This window comes from Aquarana catesbeiana, linkage group LG11 (genome assembly GCF_042186555.1).
Source record: "Aquarana catesbeiana isolate 2022-GZ linkage group LG11, ASM4218655v1, whole genome shotgun sequence".
Taxonomy (NCBI): domain Eukaryota; kingdom Metazoa; phylum Chordata; class Amphibia; order Anura; family Ranidae; genus Aquarana; species Aquarana catesbeiana.
Window position 1 is genome coordinate 195575877 of NC_133334.1, and position 22683 is coordinate 195598559.

The 22683-nt window shown below is 39.7% G+C and overlaps 1 protein-coding gene across 2 annotated transcripts in view; it reads right to left on the bottom strand.

Moving 5' to 3' along the window:
* Positions 1–22683, bottom strand: part of LOC141112370 (protein cornichon homolog 2) — a 411398-nt gene that overhangs the window by 161469 nt on the left and 227246 nt on the right. The window contains exons 2-3 of one of the 2 annotated variants that reach the window (XM_073605160.1): positions 13439–13507; positions 13084–13131 (exon numbers count right to left, since the gene is read on the bottom strand). In XM_073605160.1, coding sequence (XP_073461261.1) covers positions 13084–13131; positions 13439–13507 — 117 coding nt within the window. The remainder of the gene's footprint in view (positions 1–13083; positions 13132–13438; positions 13508–22683) is intronic. The other variant, XM_073605161.1, reaches the window with a different exon arrangement.

Sequence of the window (22683 nt, forward strand, 5' to 3'; positions counted from 1 at the left end):
TGCAGATGGAAAAATGTATATATCAACACAGAGGCTGTCCACACAAATACGAAAAGCTAAGGGATCCCTGGTTAGATGTCCATGGGCTTGCTCCAGTGGACCTGATCATGGACAGATTACTCAGGCTTAATGCTGGGTAGAGCTGTAATTTGCTACTAATTCTTTATATTTTGAGCACTCTTGATCAATGTTGGCTGGCAGTGTAATGTTTGTATCATCAATGGTGCACAATACACTATATGTGTTTTGTTTCTGCTGCTTTCGGATGCTTGTGTAGTTCTTCAAGTGTTGATGTGTTTGCCCAATATAAGATCATTGAACTGTACTGTCTGGCAATGTTATGATGTGCAATTAATAATAAAGCTTTTTTTGTTTGTTTAGAAAAAAAAGTAAGATGCCAAGGGTTAGGGATGTGTGCTGGTCAATGCTAGCACCCCAAAGAAATGACAGAAAATGCTCTTGAAGATATGGAGGACCGGTAAGAGATAAAGGCAGAAATACAGTATATACAGTATATATATATATATATATATATATATATATATATATATATATATATATATATACACACACACACACACATATATATATATATATATATATATATATAAACATCAGGTGGGTTACCCTCTTCTCTTTCAATCCTTATTCAATCAAGGCACCGTCAGGGTGGACTCCCAAACTTCCACCATAAAGGATAGGAAAAACACGTGGAACGATGCTTTGATGCAAAAAGTATCCTTTTACTGAAAATTCTTCCATTACATGATTCAAATACAAGCAAGCCACTGTACAGTTCCGAGCGCAAGTCGCTCTTCGTCAGGCTTTTCTGGCTGTGTGTGAAAAGCCAAACCACACTATGTTCTCTTATCAACACCCAGTCCAGTACACACCTGTGTTCACTTAACTAATTATCATAGACAAACCACCTATACACATTTAAACATTTAACCCTACTATACAAATCCAATTCTAGTGAACCATCTTAAATTTCCTAATAAAGAATTATTTACAACAGATTCATCCTGTTATAAATCATATACCATCAGCATGACATTATGGAATAACTAGAACTCTCTCACTTAATTGATTAGATCTTTCAAATCATTTATCATAAATATAAATATAATAACATTCTTGATCATGTCTCAGATCTCTTCATAGACTCCAGCTGATATTCTGCTATCTAGTATTCCCAACGGGAGCTCTTTGTGATCGATCTAGAAGAAATGTAATACATTCAAAATATAATTGTAACTACTTTACAATCTCGTATCAAAACTTCTACACAAATAAGTATAAATCATAGTCCTTGTTCATACCCTCAGGATGCAAGGACTGTAATTTATTAATCCACCAAACTTCACGTCTTTTCAATTTCAAAATCCTATCACCCCCTCTTTTATCGTGAGGAATCTCTTCTAACACCATAAATCGTAAATCGGTGTCTTTGTGTCCCATCTCAGAGAAATTACGCGATACAGGAAGCCCTGATTGGGGATGTCTAATTGTACTACGATGTTGTGCGATACGGTCTTTAATTTTTTGGGTCGTCTCCCCCACATAAAGGAGATTACAGGGGCATGTGAGAATATAAATCACATATGATGATTGACAGGTGTAAAAGCCATTAATTATTATCTTGTTGTTAGTTCTAGGATGACAGAAATTATTGCCCTTAATCATTAAATTACATTGGATGCAATTAAGACAGGGGTAACAGCCCTTCCTTTTACTACCGAGAAAAGTCATTCTTTTCTCCTCCTGCCTATCAGGTTTAAATTCAGATCGTACCAAAAGATCGCGCAAGATTTTATTGCGCCGATATGCTTTCATGGGAGTTAATTGAAACTCCTCTATCTGAGGATATGATCGTTTCAGTATCGTCCAATGTTTTCTCAATACATTAAAGATCTTATCACTATAACTGTTAAATTGAAAGACAAATGGAATCCTAGGTTTATCAGATGAATATCTCTTCTTATTACAATTACCAATGGGGTTCAAAATTTTATTTAGTTCCTGTCTAATTAGACCTTCTGGTTAGCCCCGCTCCTTAAATTTGAAGCACATTTCATCTAATCTCTGGTCTCTTATTGTAGTCTCACTCACAATCCGCATCACTCTGAGAAGTTGGCTTCTAATGATAGAACTAAAAACGTGGGGGGGATGGTAACTGTCATATCTTAATAGCTGGTTCCTATCTGTGGGCTTAGTATATATATCCGTTTCAATCCGTCCTTGTTTTGTGTATGCCCGTATGTCTAGAAAGGGAACCGAGTTCCCACCAATATGAATTTTGAACTGAATATTTGGTGAAATACTGTTATTCATCTCATCAAAGGTTATGAGCGATTCAATGTTGCCCCGCCATATGGCAAAAATGTCATCTATATAGCGCCACCAAGTGGCGCAATGTTCCCGAAAAATTTCATTAACAAAAATATGTTTCTGCTCAAAATCATGCATAAATGAACAAGCATATGGCGGGGCAACATTGGAGCCCATGGCAACACCCGTCAATTGCACATAATAACGATCCTTGAAAAGAAAATAGTTGTTATATAAAACCAAATGAAATAACTTTTCAAAAAAGGAAATCTGAGCTTCTGAGTACTCATGACAGTTCTTAATTAGACTCAACGCTGCTTCAATGCCGGCCACATGAGGAATTGATGTGTATAGACTTGTTACATCCCAAGTGACAAGGATACATTTGTCTTGAATTTGTGGTAGGTCCCTAATCTTGGACAGAAAGTCACCAGAGTCCTTAATATAGGATGGAGTAGTTTTCACCAAAGGCGATAACACTCTGTCCAATAATTTGGCCGTTGGTACAAAGATCGAATCTCTCCCCGATGCGTCCTGGTGGGGAATGTTTGTCCTTATGGATCTTGGGGAGTATATACAAGACCGGAATACGGGTATGTGTTGGTAACAGAAATTCATACAGGTCATGTGAAATTAACCCTTCTTTAAACGCTGGTTTTACAATACTCTCCAAGATCTTTCTGATACTCCATGTGGGGTCTGATTGCAGCGGTTTATACACTGTCATCATCCAATTGCCGTTTGATCTCATTCTCATACGCCTGGGGGTCCATGATAACCACCGAACCCCCTTTATCGGCAGGTTTACAAATAATATCCCTCCGTTTAGTTAGTTCCCGTAACGTTATTCTTTCATGAGGGTTACAATTCTCGTACATGGGAAAAACTAAGAAGGAAACATACATCCTTGGAACTACACGGGCTAACTTTAGCTGAATACCATCGGGTGCAACGGATTCCTAGAGGTTTGTGGGTGCGATTGGCCCCTACCCTATTCAATGATAACGACGAATTCAAGAGCACATTTATGCAGATTCTTAACAAATGTTCATGTGATCTAATGACTTTAACTATATCATTTATACACAAGGAACTGGCTTCATTGTCGGAACAACTTACTAAGATTGAATCAGATTTACGCACAGCAATGACTTTGGAGGAGTTTAATAAGTGTAAAGAGTTGGCTGATGAAAACATTAACAAATATCGTTGCCAACTGGAGACCAGAAAACGCAACAAATTTGATCGGGACATCGAGGATTATGAGAGGAATCAGGTATACCGATGGCCGCGTCCATACAACCGACGAGGTCGTAGTGAGTATGGAAGCCACAGGAGGGAAATGTCCGATAATTCATCAGCCAAAACAGACACCGATTCCTCATCTAATTTTTTACAAACAGATCGGAGAGAATTGTCCACTACTCGGATGCAAACCAGGTCCCGTTACAACAGAGAAGGGAATCACGACAGATACCGCAATACACGAGGCAACCGTGGCCGATCAAGGGAGACCTAGTACATAATATCTCCAGGCGGGTCCTGTCATCGGATGAGGTAGGACTGTTTAACCGTGGCTTATCTTATTGCCCTAAGAGTCATCTAGATCCATTTCAGTTAGATCAAGATCTGTATCGCCTATTTCGTAATATTAGATGGAAGGTCCATTTTCTTCATAAACCATTTGTCCATAACGACATGGTTGAAGGGAGGTTGAGTAATAAAAGTTTGGGACTGATGATGAAATCTAAATCTGTTCCCCCCACTACTTACGTACCGGTTGAGATGTTTGTACAGGAGGTCACCCGAGATGTGAAACGTTTAATACAACAAGTGGATTTTAAAGACCATGTACCTAACAACCTATCCCCTCATGAAAGAATAGCGTTACGGGAACTAACTAAACGGAAGGATATTATTTGTAAACCTGCCGATAAAGGGGGTTCGGTGGTTATCATGGACCCCCAGGCGTATGAGAATGAGATCAAACGCAATTGGATGATGACACAGTGTATAAACCTCTGCAATCAGACCCCACATGGAGTATCAGAAAGATCTTGGAGAGTATTGTAAAACCAGCATTTAAAGAAGGGTTAATTTCACATGACCTGTATGAATTTCTGTTACCAACACATACCCGTATTCCAGTCTTGTATATACTCCCCAAGATCCATAAGGACAAACATTCCCCACCAGGACGCCCGATTGTATCGGGGAGAGATTCGATCTTTGTACCCACGGCCAAATTATTGGACAGAGTGTTATCGCCTTTGGTGAAAACTACTCCATCCTATATTAAGGACTCTGGTGACTTTCTGTCCAAGATTAGGGACCTACCACAAATTCAAGACAAATGTATCCTTGTCACTTGGGATGTAACAAGTCTATACACATCAATTCCTCATGTGGCCGGCATTGAAGCAGCATTGAGTCTAATTAAGAACTGTCATGAGTACTCAGAAGCTCAGATTTCCTTTTTTGAAAAGTTATTTCATTTGGTTTTATATAACAACTATTTTCTTTTCAAGGATCATTATTATGTGCAATTGACGGGTGTTGCCATGGGCTCCAATGTTGCCCCGCCATATGCTTGTTCATTTATGCATGATTTTGAGCAGAAACATATTTTTGTTAATGAAATTTTTCGGGAACATTGCGCCACTTGGTGGCGCTATATAGATGACATTTTTGCCATATGGCGGGGGAACATTGAATCGCTCATAACCTTTGATGAGATGATTAACAGTATTTCACCAAATATTCAGTTCAAAATTCATATTGGTGGGAACTCGGTTTCCTTTCTAGACATACGGGCATACACAAAACAAGGACGGATTGAAACGGATATATATACTAAGCCCACAGATAGGAACCAGCTATTAAGATATGACAGTTACCATCCCCCCCACGTTTTTAGTTCTATCATTAGAAGCCAACTTCTCAGAGTGATGCGGATTGTGAGTGAGACTACAATAAGAGACCAGAGATTAGATGAAATGTGCTTCAAATTTAAGGAGCGGGGCTATCCAGAAGGTCTAATTAGACAGGAACTAAATAAAATTTTGAACCCCATTGGTAATTGTAATAAGAAGAGATATTCATCTGATAAACCTAGGATTCCATTTGTCTTTCAATTTAACAGTTATAGTGATAAGATCTTTAATGTATTGAGAAAACATTGGACGATACTGAAACGATCATATCCTCAGATAGAGGAGTTTCAATTAACTCCCATGAAAGCATATCGGCGCAATAAAACCTTGCGCGATCTTTTGGTACGATCTGAATTTAAACCTGATAGGCAGGAGGAGAAAAGAATGACTTTTCTCAGTAGTAAAAGGAAGGGCTGTTACCCCTGTCTTAATTGCATCCAATGTAATTTAATGATTAAGGGCAATAATTTCTGTCATCTTAGAACTAACAACAAGATAATAATTAATGGCTTTTACACCTGTCAATCATCATATGTGATTTATATTCTCACATGCCCCTGTAATCTCCTTTATGTGGGGGAGACGACCCAAAAAATTAAAGACTGTATCGCACAACATCGTAGTACAATTAGACATCCCCAATCAGGGCTTCCTGTATCGCGTCATTTCTCTGAGATGGGACACAAAGACACCGATTTACGATTTATGGTGTTAGAAGAGATTCCTCACGATAAAAGAGGGGGTGATAGGATTTTGAAATTGAAAAGACGTGAAGTTTGGTGGATTAATAAATTACAGTCCTTGCATCCTGAGGGTATGAACAAGGACTATGATTTATACTTATTTGTGTAGAAGTTTTGATACGAGATTGTAAAGTAGTTACAATTATATTTTGAATGTATTACATTTCTTCTAGATCGATCACAAAGAGCTCCCGTTGGGAATACTAGATAGCAGAATATCAGCTGGAGTCTATGAAGAGATCTGAGACATGATCAAGAATGTTATTATATTTATATTTATGATAAATGATTTGAAAGATCTAATCAATTAAGTGAGGGAGTTCTAGTTATTCCATAATGTCATGCTCATGGTATATGATATATAACAGGATGAATCTGTTGTAAATAATTCTTTATTAGGAAATTTAAGATGGTTCACTAGAATTGGATTTGTATAGTAGGGTTAAATGTTTAAATGTGTATAGGTGGTTTGTCTATGATAATTAGTTAAGTGAACACAGGTGTGTACTGGACTGGGTGTTGATAAGAGAACATAGTGTGGTTTGGCTTTTCACACACAGCCAGAAAAGCCTGACGAAGAGCGACTTGCGCTCGGAACTGTACAGTGGCTTGCTTGTATTTGAATCATGTAATGGAAGAATTTTCAGTAAAAGGATACTTTTTGCATCAAAGCATCGTTCCACGTGTTTTTCCTATATATATATATATATATATATATATATATATATATATATATATATATATATATATATACACACACACACACACACACACACACACACACACACACACACACACACACAAACACACATAAACTATATTGTCAAAAGTATTGGGATCCCTGCTTTTACATGCACATGAACTTTAATAGCATCCCAGTCTTAGTCCATAGGTTTCAATATTGAGTTGGCTCACCCTTTGCAACTATAACAGCATCCTTGTTGGATGAGAAAGCCTTGCTTGCAGTCTCTGCTCTAATTCATCTCAAAGGTGTTCTATCGAGTTGAGGTCAGGAATCTGTGCAGGCCAGTCAAATTCCTCCACCCCAAACTTGCTCATCCATGTCTTTATGGATCTTGCTGTTTGTTATTAAAAAAACACAGTACACAGACCCCTCCAACCTAGATTGCAAGCAATTGTGCTGCAAGTGTGAAAATGACTTGCTAGGCTTCACAGGTTTAATGCACAATTGCAGCAAGTCCGCATTGCATAACTCCAGTTTGTGAACCATACCTGGCCATATCCCCTCAACATGGGTTGACCCTCCTTGGCGAAGCACCTTGTCCCTATGTCAATGAGGACAAGAGCCTCATTGCTCAGTGGTTGTGGGGGTCTGGGGCATGGGGCGTATTGGAATCTGGAAGCCCCCTTTAATAATAAGGGGCCCCCCTCCATGTGAAGGGTAGGGGTACTGATACTCATTTACAAAATATAAAAAGGATTTGTAGCCTAGAAAAAAAGATACCCAAATGTTTGACCCTTCCTTTATTAAAAAAATAAATAAATCCCCCGAAAATGTCCCTCATTGTAAATCCATCATTAATCACAATGCCCACTGCCATCTTGCCATGTGGCCATATTATTTAGGCAATTTAGGCAATTGCCCAAATATAGCCGTTTGGCCATATTTAGTCCATGACATAACCTGCTCTATTCCCTGTCCCCTCCCCGTAAGTGAATGAGCCAGGTGATGTCAGTGGTTGGTAAGGATGCAGAGGCTGCAAGCAGCTGCTGCTTCCTTAGCAACCATTGACAGCCGCAAGTTGTCACATTCATCCATGACACACTCCCTAGACAAACACCCGAACAGTCTGTGTTCTGTCTGAACATGAGTTTAGACCAAATACTGAGCTCATCCCTAATGAGGCAGGCATAATTTAGCACACATTAATGGGGTAAGCTACCACTGTTTGTGCAATGGATGTTATGCATGTACTGACCTTCTTGGAGGAGATTCTTTTTTTATTTATATTAAACTTCTTGGATTTATGGACTATCCCATTAGAGAACTATAAGAGGGTTCATCGCTCCCACCCCTAGGAGTCTGCAGGAGCAAGTCAACATACATACTGGTAGATATATTGCTCTCTATTTATGGGGATTGTTTCATCATCTTTGCATAAGGTATATATATATCTTTATATATATCTATACATACAGTGCCTTGCGAAAGTATTCACCCTTTGGCTTTTTACCTATTTTGTTACATTACAGCCTTTAGTTCAATTTTTTTTTAATCTGAATTATATGTGATGGATCAGAACACAATAGTCTATGTTGGTGAAGTAAAATTAGAAAAATATATACATAAAACTATTTTTCAGAAATAAAAAGCTGATAGGTGGCATGTGCGTATGTATCCACCCCCTTTGTTATGAAGCCAATAAAAAGCTCTGGTGCAACCAATAACCTTCAGAAGTCACATAATTAGTGAAATGATGTCCACCTGTGTGCAATGTAAGTGTCACATGATCTGTCATTACATATACACACCTTTTTAAAAGGCCCTAGAGGCTGCAAAACCTAAGCAAGAGGCACCACTAACCAAACAGTGCCATGAAGGTCAAGGAACTCTCCAAACAAGTAAGGAACAATGTTGTTGAGAAATACAAGTAAGGGATAGTCTATATAAAAATATCCAAATCTTTGATGATCCCTAGGAGCACCATCAAATCTATTATAACCAAATGGAAAGAACATGGCACAACAGCAAACCTGCCAAGAGACAGCCGCACACCAAAACTCACGGACTGGGCAAAGAGGGCATTAATCAGAGAGGCAGCAACAGAGACCTAAGGTAACCCTGGAGGAGCTGCAGAGTTCCACATTAGAGACTGGAGTATCTGTACATAGGACAACAATAAGCCATATGCTCCATAGAGTTGGGCTTTATGGCAGAGTGGCCAGAAGAAAGCCATTACTTTCAGTAAAAAACAAAATGGCATGGTTTGAGTTTGCGAAAAGGCATGTGGGAGACTACCAAAATGTATGGAGGAAGGTGCTCTAGTCTGATGAGACTAAAACTGAACTTTTTGACCATCAAAGAAAATGCTATGTCTGGCGTAAACTCAACACATCACATCACTCAAAGAACACCATCCCCACAGAGAAACATGGTGGTGGCAGCATCATGCTCTAGGGATGCTTTTCAGCAGTCAGGACTGGGAAACTGGTCAGAGTTGAGGGAAAGATGGATGGTGATAAATGCTGTACAGGGATATTCGTGAGCAAAACCTGTACCACTCTTTGTGTGATTTGAGGCTAGGACAGAGGTTTACCTTCCAGCAGGACAATGACCCCAAACACACTGCTAAAGCAACACTTGAGTGGTTTAAGGGGAACATGTAAATGTGTTGGAATGGCCTAGTCAAAGCCCAGAAATCAATCCAATAGAAAATCTGTGGTCAGCCTTAAAGATTGCTGTTCACAAGGGCAAGCCATCCAAATTGAAGGAGCTAGAGCAGTTTTGCAAGGAGTAATGGGCAAAAATTCCAGTGGTAAGATGTGGCAAGCTCATAGAGACTTATCCAAAGCAACTGGCTTTTGTGGCTCTACAAAGTATTGGCTTTAGGGGGGTGAATATTATGCACAATGACTTTTTCTGTTATTTTGTCCTATTTGTTGTTTGCTTCACAATAAAAAAAAAAACATCTTCAAATTTGAGGACATGTTCTGTAAATTAAATGATGAGTAAATTAAATTAAATTCTCAAACAATCCATATTAACCACTTAAGGACCGGGCCTCTTTTTTAGATGTGTTGTTTACAAGTTAAAAACAGTTTTTTTTTGCAAGAAAATTACTTAGAACCCCCAAACATTATACTTTTTTTTTTAACACCCTAGAGATCAAAATGGCGGTCGTTGCAATACTTTGTTACACCGTATTTGCGCAGCGGTCTTACAAGCGCACTTTTTTTGAAGAAATACACTTTTTTGAATTAAAAAATAAGACAACAGTAAAGTTATCCCAGATTTTTTTTATATTGTGAAAGATAATGTTATGCCAAGTAAATTGATACCCAACATGTCACGCTTCAAAATTGCGCCCGCTCGTGGAATGGCGACAAACTTTTACCCTTAAAAATCTCAATAGGCGACATTTAAAAAAATTCTACAGGTTGCATGTTTTGCGTTACAGAGGAGGTCTGGGCTAGAATTATTGCTCTCGCTCTACCGATCCCGGTAATACCTCACATGTGTGGTTTGAACACTGTTTTCATATGCGGGCGCTACGCACGTATGCGTTTGCATCTGCACGCGAGCTCGGCAGGACAGGTGGATTTAAAATTTTTTTTTTCTTATTTATTTTACCTTTTATATTTTATTTTTACACTGTTTTAAAAATAAATTGTCACTTTTATCCCTATTATTCCCCGTACACATGAGCAGATTTTCCAATGGAAAAATACACACGGTCACACAAAAGTTCTCTGAACTTTCGACCATCAAGAACGCGGTGACGTACAACACTACGATGAGCTGAGAAAATGAAGTCACACGGTCGCATTTTCCGACAAAAAGCTCTCATCGGAGTCTTGCTGGCGGAATTCCCGATCGTGTGTATGCGGCATTACAAGGAATTTAAACATCCCTTGTAATAGAAAAAAAGCTTGACAGGACCTCTTAAATATGAGATCAGGGGTCAAAAAGACCTCAGATCTCATATTTACACTAAAATGCAATAAAAAAAATGTAAAAAACTTTTTTGTCATTTAAAAAAATGAAAAAAAATGGCCCTTTAAATGGCCTGTTTTGACGTCGCTTCCGCCCTGCAGTGTCATGGAGACGGGTGGGGGCCATCTTCCCCTCACCTGTCTCCATGAACAGCCATGGGAAGGATCCGATTGCCTCCGCCACTGCCGACGGCTCCGGTAAGCCCCTCTCCCTCCACCGATAAAAGTGATCTTGCAGCAAATCCGCCGCAGAGACCACTTTTATCTTGTACCGGACTGCCGGCCGAACATGGTAATGCCGGGGATATGGCAGCTAGCTGCTGCCATAACAACGATATCCGTCCTCAAAGTGAGGACGTATATCAGCGTGCGGCAGTCTGGAAGTGGTTAATTCCAGGTTGTGAGGCAACAAAAAAAAAACGAAAAATGCCAAGGGAGGTGAATACTTTTGCAAGGCACTATATATACATATATATATATATATATATATATATATATATATATATATATATTTTTCAGAAGAGTTTGCTGAATAATTAGAACTTGACATTTCAGGACACCTGCTCTTCATTCACCTCATAGATATTGACCACCTGTTCCTGCTTGGTCTTTGCTGGGTCCTCCATATTTGTAGGGGCATTTTCTATCCTTTCTTTGGGGTGCTAGCATTGACCTGCACACTTCAAGTCCCTAAGCCTTGGCATTTTATCTTGCTACAACATTACTGCAAGTTTGTTTTGGATAATTAACAACATTCTTTTGTATGGAATTATGGTTATTTTGTGACAACTATCTCTATTTATATATTGTACAATATCCATTTCCTTCCTACTCCAGGTGAAGTTTTGTAATCAACAAGTGAGAACTTTTGGAAGTTGGGGACTTCCCCTTTCTGGCCAACGACTTACCTATATTGTGGTGATTAGCATCTGCAACTGCATTTAGAGAATGGTCTTTATGAGTGAGAAAGAAGATATGTACACTGTATATTTTATTCATCAACACATGACATTTTTAAAGGTTGATTTTTGTATAAGAAAATGATTTATTTATGTTTTATGGGAATGTCTTTATGCTTTAATTGGTACTGGATGAAAATCCCAATCAATTAAATCAGTGTATTTTCCAAGCTAATCGGGATGTTGGTACCATTCTTTATAGATGAATAAACTGGGGTCCACAAGTCCATTCTTCTTATCATATATTTTTCTGATTTACTATAGATGAAGGAGATGCATATACACATTGACAGCATAAGATTAATCAGATGTACGGCCATGAGGTTTTAACTGCCTATTTGCAAATGTACAAATCAATAGCTCATAGGAGCATAAATGCAGTGATTTAAAAAAAAAAAGTTTTTACAATGTGTTACTAAAATGTTAACGTTTAACTATAATTGTAATATTGTTAGACTTATGAATGTGATAAAGATTTAACGTGTATGGCTGTCCCATGAAGCATGCTTGCAACCACTAAGTAATGTTCCTATGCATTCACTCTTTTCTATCTTTACACACTTTACAACAAAGATATATTCTTTCCTATCTAGGCCTGGTACTACGTCCTACTAAGGTCAGATTTTGATTATCTGCTCCACTAGGTCACTTTGGTATGCCCCCCCTCACCCATGAAAAGATATATGCTGTGGTCTTCTAATCCAATCTACATAATAATATAAATAAATGTGTGTTTCGTATTGCATTTAAAGAAATTTGATCAGATTATAAAATTTGTGCAAATTTATCCACCTTAGGCCAAGGCCTATGTAGTCTCTCAGTATATCTGTAAAATATAAGAGTACTTCTCGATGCTGCAGCATAAATTTGTATTTGTTTTTTTTTGTTTGTTTTTTTTTTGTACAGGGATGACGTCTAGGTGATGTGTTTCTACCGGATTACCTAGTAGTATGCTAAAACTTTCTTTAAAGGTCAGCTCCACCCATTTCTGATATTTTAGCTTTGCATGGTTGCTGGCAATTGGAAACACACATGTTGGGCTCCAGCATTTCTGATGCAGGTATGATTGTTCCATTTTTAGGTGTTAACGTGAACTTGGCACCAATGTAAAAAAAGGTATTCACAAATATTTCTTCACAAATGCATAATAACCTAGTAAAAACATGAATACCATGAATTTTTAAATCTAGGCCAAACATACATATATAAAAGACAGATGTTCAAGTCACATGCAAAAAGCAATATATATATCTGTAGTATGAAGTATATTGTTGTTAGCCAACAAATATGAGATTCGGATGACACTTTGAATATGGCATACATAACAATGGAATAAAAAAAAAACATACAGTATGCTGCACACACTGGAAAACATTATAGATAACAAATGTAGCATATGACAACACACATATTGTACAATAACACACAGGTTGTGTCGCTGACCTTTCTGAGCAAGCAGCAAATCCGTTCCACGTTCTTAACCCTCTCTCTCTGTAGAAAAGGTGAGGGGGAGAAAGAGAGTGGAATAAAGAAGGGAATGTAAAAGAGGATAGAAGAATTTGGATGGTAGGAGCAGGGGGCAGTAAAAGATAGAAAATAAAAAAAAAGATTAAAAGAAAAGAAGAAAGGAGAGGTGACGGTAAAGGGAAAGGTGTCAGACGAAACATACAGAGAGATACAAGAGGTTATTGACAGCTGCAGATATACAGTATGGCCCTTGCTCTGTCCCACAGCTGCTGAAAGGCTCTGCAATGCAATAACAGGAAGATGACACATTGAAGAAATAAGAAAATCTCACCGCTCTGGATGGATTCCCCTGTTCAATAGGGTTCTTAAAGTCTGTCCGAAGTTCATCAAAGGCAATAATCTGCAGAGAGACAGCCATATCATCAACCAGCACTCGGCAGGTGCTCACTATAAAAAATACTAAATCAAAGTATTCTACTAGAACAAACATGCCAAGAATTTACAGAATGAAAAATACAATTTTTTTCAACTTGAGTTTGAAGTCTTCTACCCACTTGTTCATTTATTAATACACGATTCCGGGCTGTTAGCATACAAAAATATCTTTTCTGTAAAGCAGGGCAAATTTTTACGTTTTGGAACCTCAGTGTCCTTCCTCGACATTCTAGACAGGCAACTCTGTTGAGGAACATGGGACCTAACATTCAGAACTGCCTCAAACAAAAAAAGAGATTTTTCTGAACAAGAGAAGATATATAACCAAAAATGTGAAAAAAAAAAATTATTTAAGAGTTATTTGTCTACTGTTATCAAACAAAATTGTTTGAATATTTTCTACATCAATGTGAGTCTGAAGCCAATGTGTTTTTATATAATGCCAATTTCTGTACAGAACAATGTTGGATGTAATTCTGTATCCCCGGGATTTCTAAATAAATAACATATATAAAAAAATGGAGCTGTCCTCTTTTTGCTGTGAACTCTTCATATCTGAAATCCACCAGTGATAATAAGGCTTTTATAACCCTGTGTAATTCTTTAGTGCTATTTTATTTTGCAAGTTTGATAAGTAATGGTCCTCTCATATCCACTATACCACAGTATAAGTATATTACTACTCAAAATTATACCTCCTAGGCCTATTTATTACCTATATGTAAATCAACAGAGGTCATTTACAAGGCCAGTAGATGGCATTTTATACCTGGTTTCACGAGCTGTATAAAAAACCTTTGTATTAATTTTGTCTTTGTGGCCATTGTGATGATGGGGACAAAGACTAGACAAAATAAGCAACTTTCTTTTTTTATACAGCTGTCGCAAAACCAAGAAAAACGAATTAATGGCTAATGTATAATGCCAATGGGAGGTGCCAGGTCTGTTTACTGTATATATTGTAATACTGTAATAAATATGCAGTGAGCTTGTCTTTATACAACCAGCCTTACATTTTATTTTTTTCATAAGTGTATATTTATTATTATATAACTTCATCAGGACTGCTAAAAACTATTTTACCATAAGAAAAGAAAAACTTGTGAGGTACGAGTATAGTGGCCATTGAATTCATACCCACTTTTCTTTAAACCTGCTTCCTCATCTAACTGTGCACTGGCTTCCATTTCAATATCTTGAAAGCATCCTATACTAAGGGAACATGTATGCTGCCATTGCTGACTTCTTCTTGAAAAAATATAGTTGTCTGGCTTCAATATTGATTAAATTATCACTGTAATATATTTTGAATCACTGACTTGGAGCATGTCATAAAACTAGAAGTTTTACTCTTTACATGTTTGTTACAGATCCATGGCTTAAAGTATAAAAGTCAAAGAGGTCATGTAACTAGCATTTTTAGATAAGATCCACAATGGCAGGATATACATCTCTTAGTACATTTTTGACTTAAAGTATAAGTAAAACAGTAAATATAAGGAGAACTAGTGCCAAGTTTTCTATTTAGTCTTAGATCCCATTTGGAGGATTCTTGTCACTTAGACTAGAAATAGGAATCTCTAGAATCAGATGTCAATAAAATCATATTAGTTTATAAATGGTTAGAACCTCTCAGATTTTTATTGCTGTCTTTGGCTTCATGGGGGAATTGCTCCTTACTTTCTGTATGGTACAAGGACAGGACATAAGGGTAAACACACCTAGTCATGAACCATAAAACTATAAAAGCCTCAGAAGAGATGTTAGGTATTTTCAGTACTTGCTGTGAATGCCCTTGGCATGAAAAATGAACCCTAATGCAGCCACTACATCTATGGACTGGTAAGCTGCAATGATTTTAAAATTCTGTTCTGAGGTTAAGATATCATTTAAAATCTTGTATATAGCCTTGGCCTAGCAGCTCCAACATTGTTGATCCCATGGAGTGACAAGAACTTCTCTGGTGTGTGATACATACTGAAAGCAACAGGAATATTACTGAGATTTTTTTTCTTTAGGGAATCAGTTGCTTACTGATTCAGCTAGTTGTACATATAGGCATTGACACTTATTGAGGTGCATTTACTAAAGGCATATACACTATGCACTTTGCAAAGTGCAGTTGCACTCTGTAATAGCAGTTGCTCCAGAGCTTAGTAAATGAGCAGAAGCTCTGCTGATTTCCATCATCCAATCATGTGCGAAGCAAAAATGCAGTTTTTTTTTACTAAGCTCTGGAGCAATTATTTGCCTTTTGTAAATCAATCCCTCTGTATCACCAATGGCAAGTGTGTGTGTTTTTTGTTTTTTGTTTGCTCTGAACAGTTTAATGCCCCGTACATACGATCGGACATTGATCGGACATTCCGACAACAAAATCCATGGATTTTTTCCGACGGATGTTGGCTCAAACTTGTTTTGCGTACACACGGTCGCACAAAGTTGTTGGAGTTTCCGCTCGCTAAGAACGTGGTGATGAATACCACGTACGACGAGACTAGAAAAGGCCATTTCAGAACCAAGCGCGGGACCCTTTGGGCTCCTTTTGCTAATCTTGTGACAGTAAAAGTTTGAGAGACGATTCGCGCTTTTTCAGACTCGTGGTTTTCAGATCGTTTTCTGCTGTTCAGTTTGTGCTTGTGGGTTTGTATCTGCTCTTCAGTGCGTGCAAGCAAGCTACGAGTGACTTTGTCATTGTGTTCTTGTTTGTTCGTTATTGTTTTTCAGGTCGCTCTTCACAGGCTTTGCTGTTCTTCAGTGCATACTTCGTTCTGAGCAGCCGACCGTTTTCTAGCCATGTTGCGTATACGTATTCCTCGTAGAGTTCGTGCTGTGTGGGGGCTTGGTGTTGGGGTCCTGACCTTGACACAAGTCCAGTCCATGAACAGGGTGGGGAGGAGTTCGTGGACCAAGAATTGGTTGCTTCAGCGTGACCAGTTCTGTCATATGCCTTTGCTCCATGAGATCCGTGATAATAATCCTGATGATTTCAGGAACTTTCTCCGGATGACGGACCCCGTATTTCACCGTTTGTTGGCTTTGCTGACCCCCTATATTAGCAGGCAGGATACCTGCATGAGGCAAGCCATCACTCCGGAGTAGAGGCTAGTCGCCACCCTGCGGTACTTGGCGACGGGGAGAAGCCTGCAGGACTTGAAGTTCTCGACAGGCATCTCCCCCCAGGCTCTGGGGATCATTATCCCAGAGACCTGTTCTGCCATCATCCAGGTCCTGCAGAAGGAGTATATTAAGGTAAGATTTTTATCCTTTAATATCACAGTTTATTGTATATAATGTTTGCTAATATATTGTATTTCTTTCCACATTCCCTAATTATCATGATTGTAATATGCTGTGAATGTCCCCTTTGTCCTCATGCATGCTGGATTTTTATGTAATTATTTTTGTTGTCCTTCATACATATTTGCCTTCACTTACCTCCCCAGCATGGTCTCCTGCCCTATATTCACCTCATGTAGCCACTTAACAATGTATTTTATCAGCTCCATAGTAGTGCTTTACCCCAAACACCCCTAAAATGTTTTGAAATGTGATTGGCGCTTCAAATTCAGGCAGAGTGCCAGAGGCTTTTTTTTGGGTGTCCCCAAATCATTTTGAACCCTCCCTCCCCCCAACTGCTAAGTCAGCTGATACCAATTCTCTATCTATCCTCAATCATCTATCTGCTGACTTTGCCAAACCCATACACACTATACCCATCTCTTCTGTGCTCAGATTTATGGATGAATTCCCCAAAGCATGTAGTGCAAGGGCCTGCCTGTATACTTTCAAATGGTATTGTTTAAAGTTTTGGTATCCTATTATTATCTTGATAGGTAATAGCAGAATGTCCAAATGTGCTAAAATGTGCACAGTGTGTATTTATATCTTTGTATTATGACACTTCTTACCTGTCCAGTGGGCTGTCAATAGTGTAACTAAGGAGGGTCTGTTCAAAGTAATACACATTATCTAGGCATTCATCTCTCAATGAAGTGGAGAGGGTTACCTGTCCAAGAGTCCCCCCCCCTATAATGTTAGAAATGGCCCATGAGAGGGGGGGAGGGGAATCTGATAGGTGTACCTTATACTTTGGTCTTTAAAAATTCCCATAAATGGTGGATCTAAGTACCACCTTAGGATATTGTATTGGTTCTTGTGCCCGCACGGACTGACCGGTCTCTCTTGCCCCTCTACTTCTCTTATCCACACTTCCTTTTCTTAGACCCCCCTTTACTACAACTTTCTTTCTCTTTTTTTCTTCTATCCTAACCTACCCTTCACTACTAAATACTGGTAATGTACTCTGTCACGTGTGATAATTTCGGTGGCCTCCCCGCCAGTGTTCTTGGGGAATGGCCAATATGTTAATATAATAAAATAGGGGACGTAGCTCCCTTTAACTATCTGCATATTTAGTTACACTAAATCAGAATGTTATTTGATTAAGAATGTACCCGTTTCTATATTATTTAGTTTTCTTTATGTTCATGTTATCTTACCTTGTTGTTATATGCATTGCTCACTATTCATACGTTACTATGTATTGAGCTTTATGTAACACCTGCATGTAAATTACCAATAAAATATTTGAAAAGAAAAATTCCCATAAATAAATGGTATCTTGATGTTGGCCAAGAATGTTTGTGTCTAATCTGCTTTCCATGTTCATGTGCAAAAAGACTCATTTTTTTTTGTTTTACTCCACACTTTCCTAACTGCGGAGGGGCAATTGATGGGAAACACATCCACATCATCCCACCACCCAACTCGGGGTCATACTATTATAATTATAAGGGGTTCAATAGTATTGTGATGTTGGCGGTGGTGTCGGCTAATTATGAATTTCTGTATGTGGATGTGGGGAAGAATGGCCGGATGTCCGATGGTGGAGTCATCACCCAGACAGAGTTCTACAGGTGTCTCCAGAATGGCAGCTTGGACTTGCCACCTCCAGAAGACAATGTGGAAGGACTCCCATTCGTCTTCGTTGCGGATGAAGCTTTTGCGCTGGGAGACCATCTTATGCGGCCATTCCCGATGAGGACCCTAACCCCGGACCAGAGGGTTTTTAATTAATGGCTGGCCAGAGCCAGAAGAGTGGTGGAGAACACGTTTGGAATCATGGCCAGCCGGTTCCGCCTATTTCTTACACCCATACATATGGCAGAGTACAAACTGAATCACATTATCCTGGCGTGCTGTGTTCTACACAACTTTTTACGGCAACATTCTGCCAACTATGCTGGCTCAGTTGGGCCTGAGGCTGGAATTCAAAATGAACCAACCCTGACGGCGCTTGAAAGTGGCCGTCCTGGCTTGCCCCACCTGAGTGCCCGTGATGTCCGGCTAAGATACCTTGAATTCTTTGCGGGTAGGGGGGCTATCAATATGCCAGACAATGTGTAAAACCTTTTTCAAATAAAAAAAAAATAAGCAAATCTTTGGTGACATTTACTGCTTGTGTTTGTTTTAGCTGACTCTGACCGAAATGTGGTGAGTCCTGAAAATGGCGTGATTGTGTAACCTTACAAAGCACTGTTGGGTGTTATTTACTAAAGGCAAAGACACTTTGCACTACAAGTGCACTTGAAACTGCACTTGTAGTGCAAAGTGGATTTGCCCTTAGGATATAACACCCATTGTCACAGAAAACACCAATTAGAGCACCACAAAAGTGTTGTAGCGTTGAGACAATAATCCACACATTCTTGATTAACAATCTTTTTAATACCTGCACAATCACATGTGCATTTAGAAAAGGTTTTTAAAACAAACCAACATGTTTGTTGTCTAACAATTTTTGGGGTAACATTTGAAAAAGTAGAAATGTCCATTTAAGATAAAACAGGCATGTTTAAAACCCACAAGAAAGACAAAAATCTTGTTTACAAAGTTCACATTTGGTAGAACTTGAAGGCAATATCAGACATGAGTATTTAGAAACTGTGTTTGATATTGCGTTCAGATGGGGTGAAGTCACCCCCTGAAAAGCCAAATTTTGAAGATGCACACAAATTTACGAATGTCAACATGTGCTACCTGCCATCACAGGGGGATCAAGGGATGTGTTTTGGGGGTGCAACCCCTTCCTCTCAGCTACTTTATTATTGAGGAAGGGGTTGCACCCCCAAAATGCGTCCATTGATCTCCCGTGATGGCAGATAGCACATGTTGACACACTGTGTGCCTCTTCAACAATTGGCTTTTCTCAAATTTGACAAAAAATGTTAAAAAATTGTAGCACACCAAAAAACAAAGGGATTTTGAGGGGTTTTAAACTCTCCCCAAAACATCAATGATGTTCTTATTTTTTTGAAGAACATCATTGATGTTTTTCTTGATGTTTTCCAAGTCCCTATTACACCCCATGATCTCCCCGATCAGGATCTGTGCACTTTCCGAGGTGATCGGATCTGGATCCACAACATCACGATCACCTAAAAAGATAGAAACCAAAAAAAACATGTATTATAAATATACCAGCATCCATCTCTTACCTGAGCCTGTGGTCGCAGACACTCACCTGTTGTGGTGCCAATTTCCACCACGTCTTCCTCCTCCTGCTCTGTTTGTCTTGGGTGGATTTCCCCTTCTTCCAGAGGTGGGGGGTCTCTGGTCTCCTCGGATGAGGGGTGTCCTCCGAGTCTTTTCTCCCCTATGTAAAAAAAAAATGGTATACTTAGCACACAGATATTTGATGGCAGAACTATAAATATGAAACATTGTTTGGAAATGGGGTACAATTGTTTTTGTGGCCAGAGTTCCAAGATGTAGGATTTTTCTTGTCCTTTGTCAAGCTTGAATACTTTACCTGTCTTGTACAAGCTTCACAGATGGAGACACCCCTATAGTATACACTGGAGCACCTGTGTGGGCCCCCTAATAAAAAGGGTGTTCTTGTGTCCCACACTAGTGCTACAGCGTCCAGATGTGAAAACTGCTGCTGAGTGTCCTCTCCTTACACAGAATCTAGTTTGCATTTCATTCTAGTTACAAACCCATCTACCCAACCAAATTAGTTTCAGACAAGTAGGCCCTAAAAAATGTGGCCAAATGCATATGGACAAAACCATGATGTTTTCTAGGCCGAACGGACAATGTTTGATACGAACGAATAATGTGCACATGAACATGAAAGCTGCCATTTTAGACTGGACAACAGTTAAGAAAAGCACATGGAGCAGCACGAACGTAATAAACATAAAAAGAATAGGAACACAGCACAACTACTTACTTTTTTGCAGCACTCTCCGGATCTTTCTGTAATGCTCATGCTCTCTTAATTTTAGGTCCGACCACCGCTTCCTGAGCTGATCTTTCGATCGTCATACCCCCAAATTCCGGTGCAGACTCTTGACCACTTTCGCCATGATCTTGGCCTTTCGGACATTGGGGTTGGGGTAAGGTCCATACTTTCCATCATTATGTCGACCATCTCCAAAATCTCCCCAAAGGACATATTTGATGCCTTAAATCGTCTCCTTCTGGATCGGGATGTTTCTGCCTCCGGGCTTTCCTCCTCCTCCTCGTTGGTGTAATTATGTGACACCTGCTCTGTCTCCGCCATGTGCTCTTCCCCCACTACGCCGAACGAGAAGGGGCAGGGAATAGACTAGAAAGAACGTCAAGGGCGGGCGGAGTTTCACGCATGTGTAGTGTCTATAAAGCATAACACGCGTGCATAGTACGTACGATCTGTGAGCGGAGGAAGGAGTAATGGAGGCACCGATCGTGATAGCGAAGGTAAGATTTAACATTGGGCCTATACTGCTTCTAGATTGAGGCCTGTATTTGTACAAGTTTAGAAGACTTTAGGCTGACATTAGGGTTTGTCTTTTGTTGTGTCTTGCAGTGAAAATGGATATTTTAAAAGATAAGGACTTTATGCCAATCTTCATTGATATGTTCAGGGAGCTGCCCTGTCTGTGGCAGATAAACCACCCTGATTATAAGAACCAAACAAAGAGGAAGGCAGCGCTGGATAATTTGTGGGAATTTGTGAAGACGGTGATCCCCACGGCAGACATCACCTATTTGAAGATCCTAATTGGTGGCCTGAGGAGCACTTATCTAAGGGAGCACAAAAAGGTCAAGGATTCCCAGAGATCAGGAGCTGCAGATGACATTTATGTCCCCAGGCTGTGGTACTATGACAGACTGCATTTTCTGGCAGGTCAGACTGAACCCAGGCCAGCAATCTCCAGTCTTCCTTCCACGCTTCCTTCACCCCCAGCTGAGGCTTCTGACGCCCAACCTGGGCCTTCCAGGCAGCAACATGTGGAGGAGCCCAGCTTGAGCCAGGTATAGCATTCCTCTAAATATTTATGGTTGTCCAATCAATGATGTTAACTAGATGTTAGTTGGAGTACTAATTTATGATTGTGATTGATGAAGCAAAAACTAATGTCCCCTTTTCATACACAGGGAAGTCTCAGCCAGGAGGTGGCCGGGCCAAGCAGGCTGCCTGATATCCAGGTCCCTCCACTACACCTGCAAAGACAAAGTGCCAGGAAGAGGAGTAACCTGGAGGAGGCTGCCATAGGCCTCTTTTGGAAGGCTACAGAGGCCCTGAGAACCCCCCACACTGTGGAGGAGGACTTTGCTGGCATAACTGCCTGCAAAATGATGCAGATGGAGGAGGGCCAACGACTCCTGTGTGAGTTCCTAATTTTGGAAGCTCTCAATAAGGGGTTGAGGGGCCAAATAACATGTGCTACCCACATTTGTGACCTCACACATGGTCCTCCTCCTCCTCCAGGTAATACTCCTCCTCCTCCTCCAGGTCCTACTCCTCCTCCTGCCACATCTCCAACACCAGAGCCACAGCCGGAAAGGAAGCGTGGAAAGAAGACCAGAGAGTGATGGCCCTGGGTTCAGTCTGGTCTGGCAAAAGATGCAGCCTCTTGTAGTACCACAGCCTGGGAACATACATGTCATCTGCTGCTTTCCGGATCTCTGGGACTTCTGGACCAGGCTGCACTCCCTTGGATATGGACTCCTCAGGCCACCAATTTTGCTGGAAAAGAATTGATGTGTGCCCTGGGGGACAAAGGCTTCGCCAATTTATGATGTTTATCCAGCGTTGCCTCCCTCTTTGTTTGGTTCTGAGCCCTTAATAACGGAATTTTTGTTTCAATT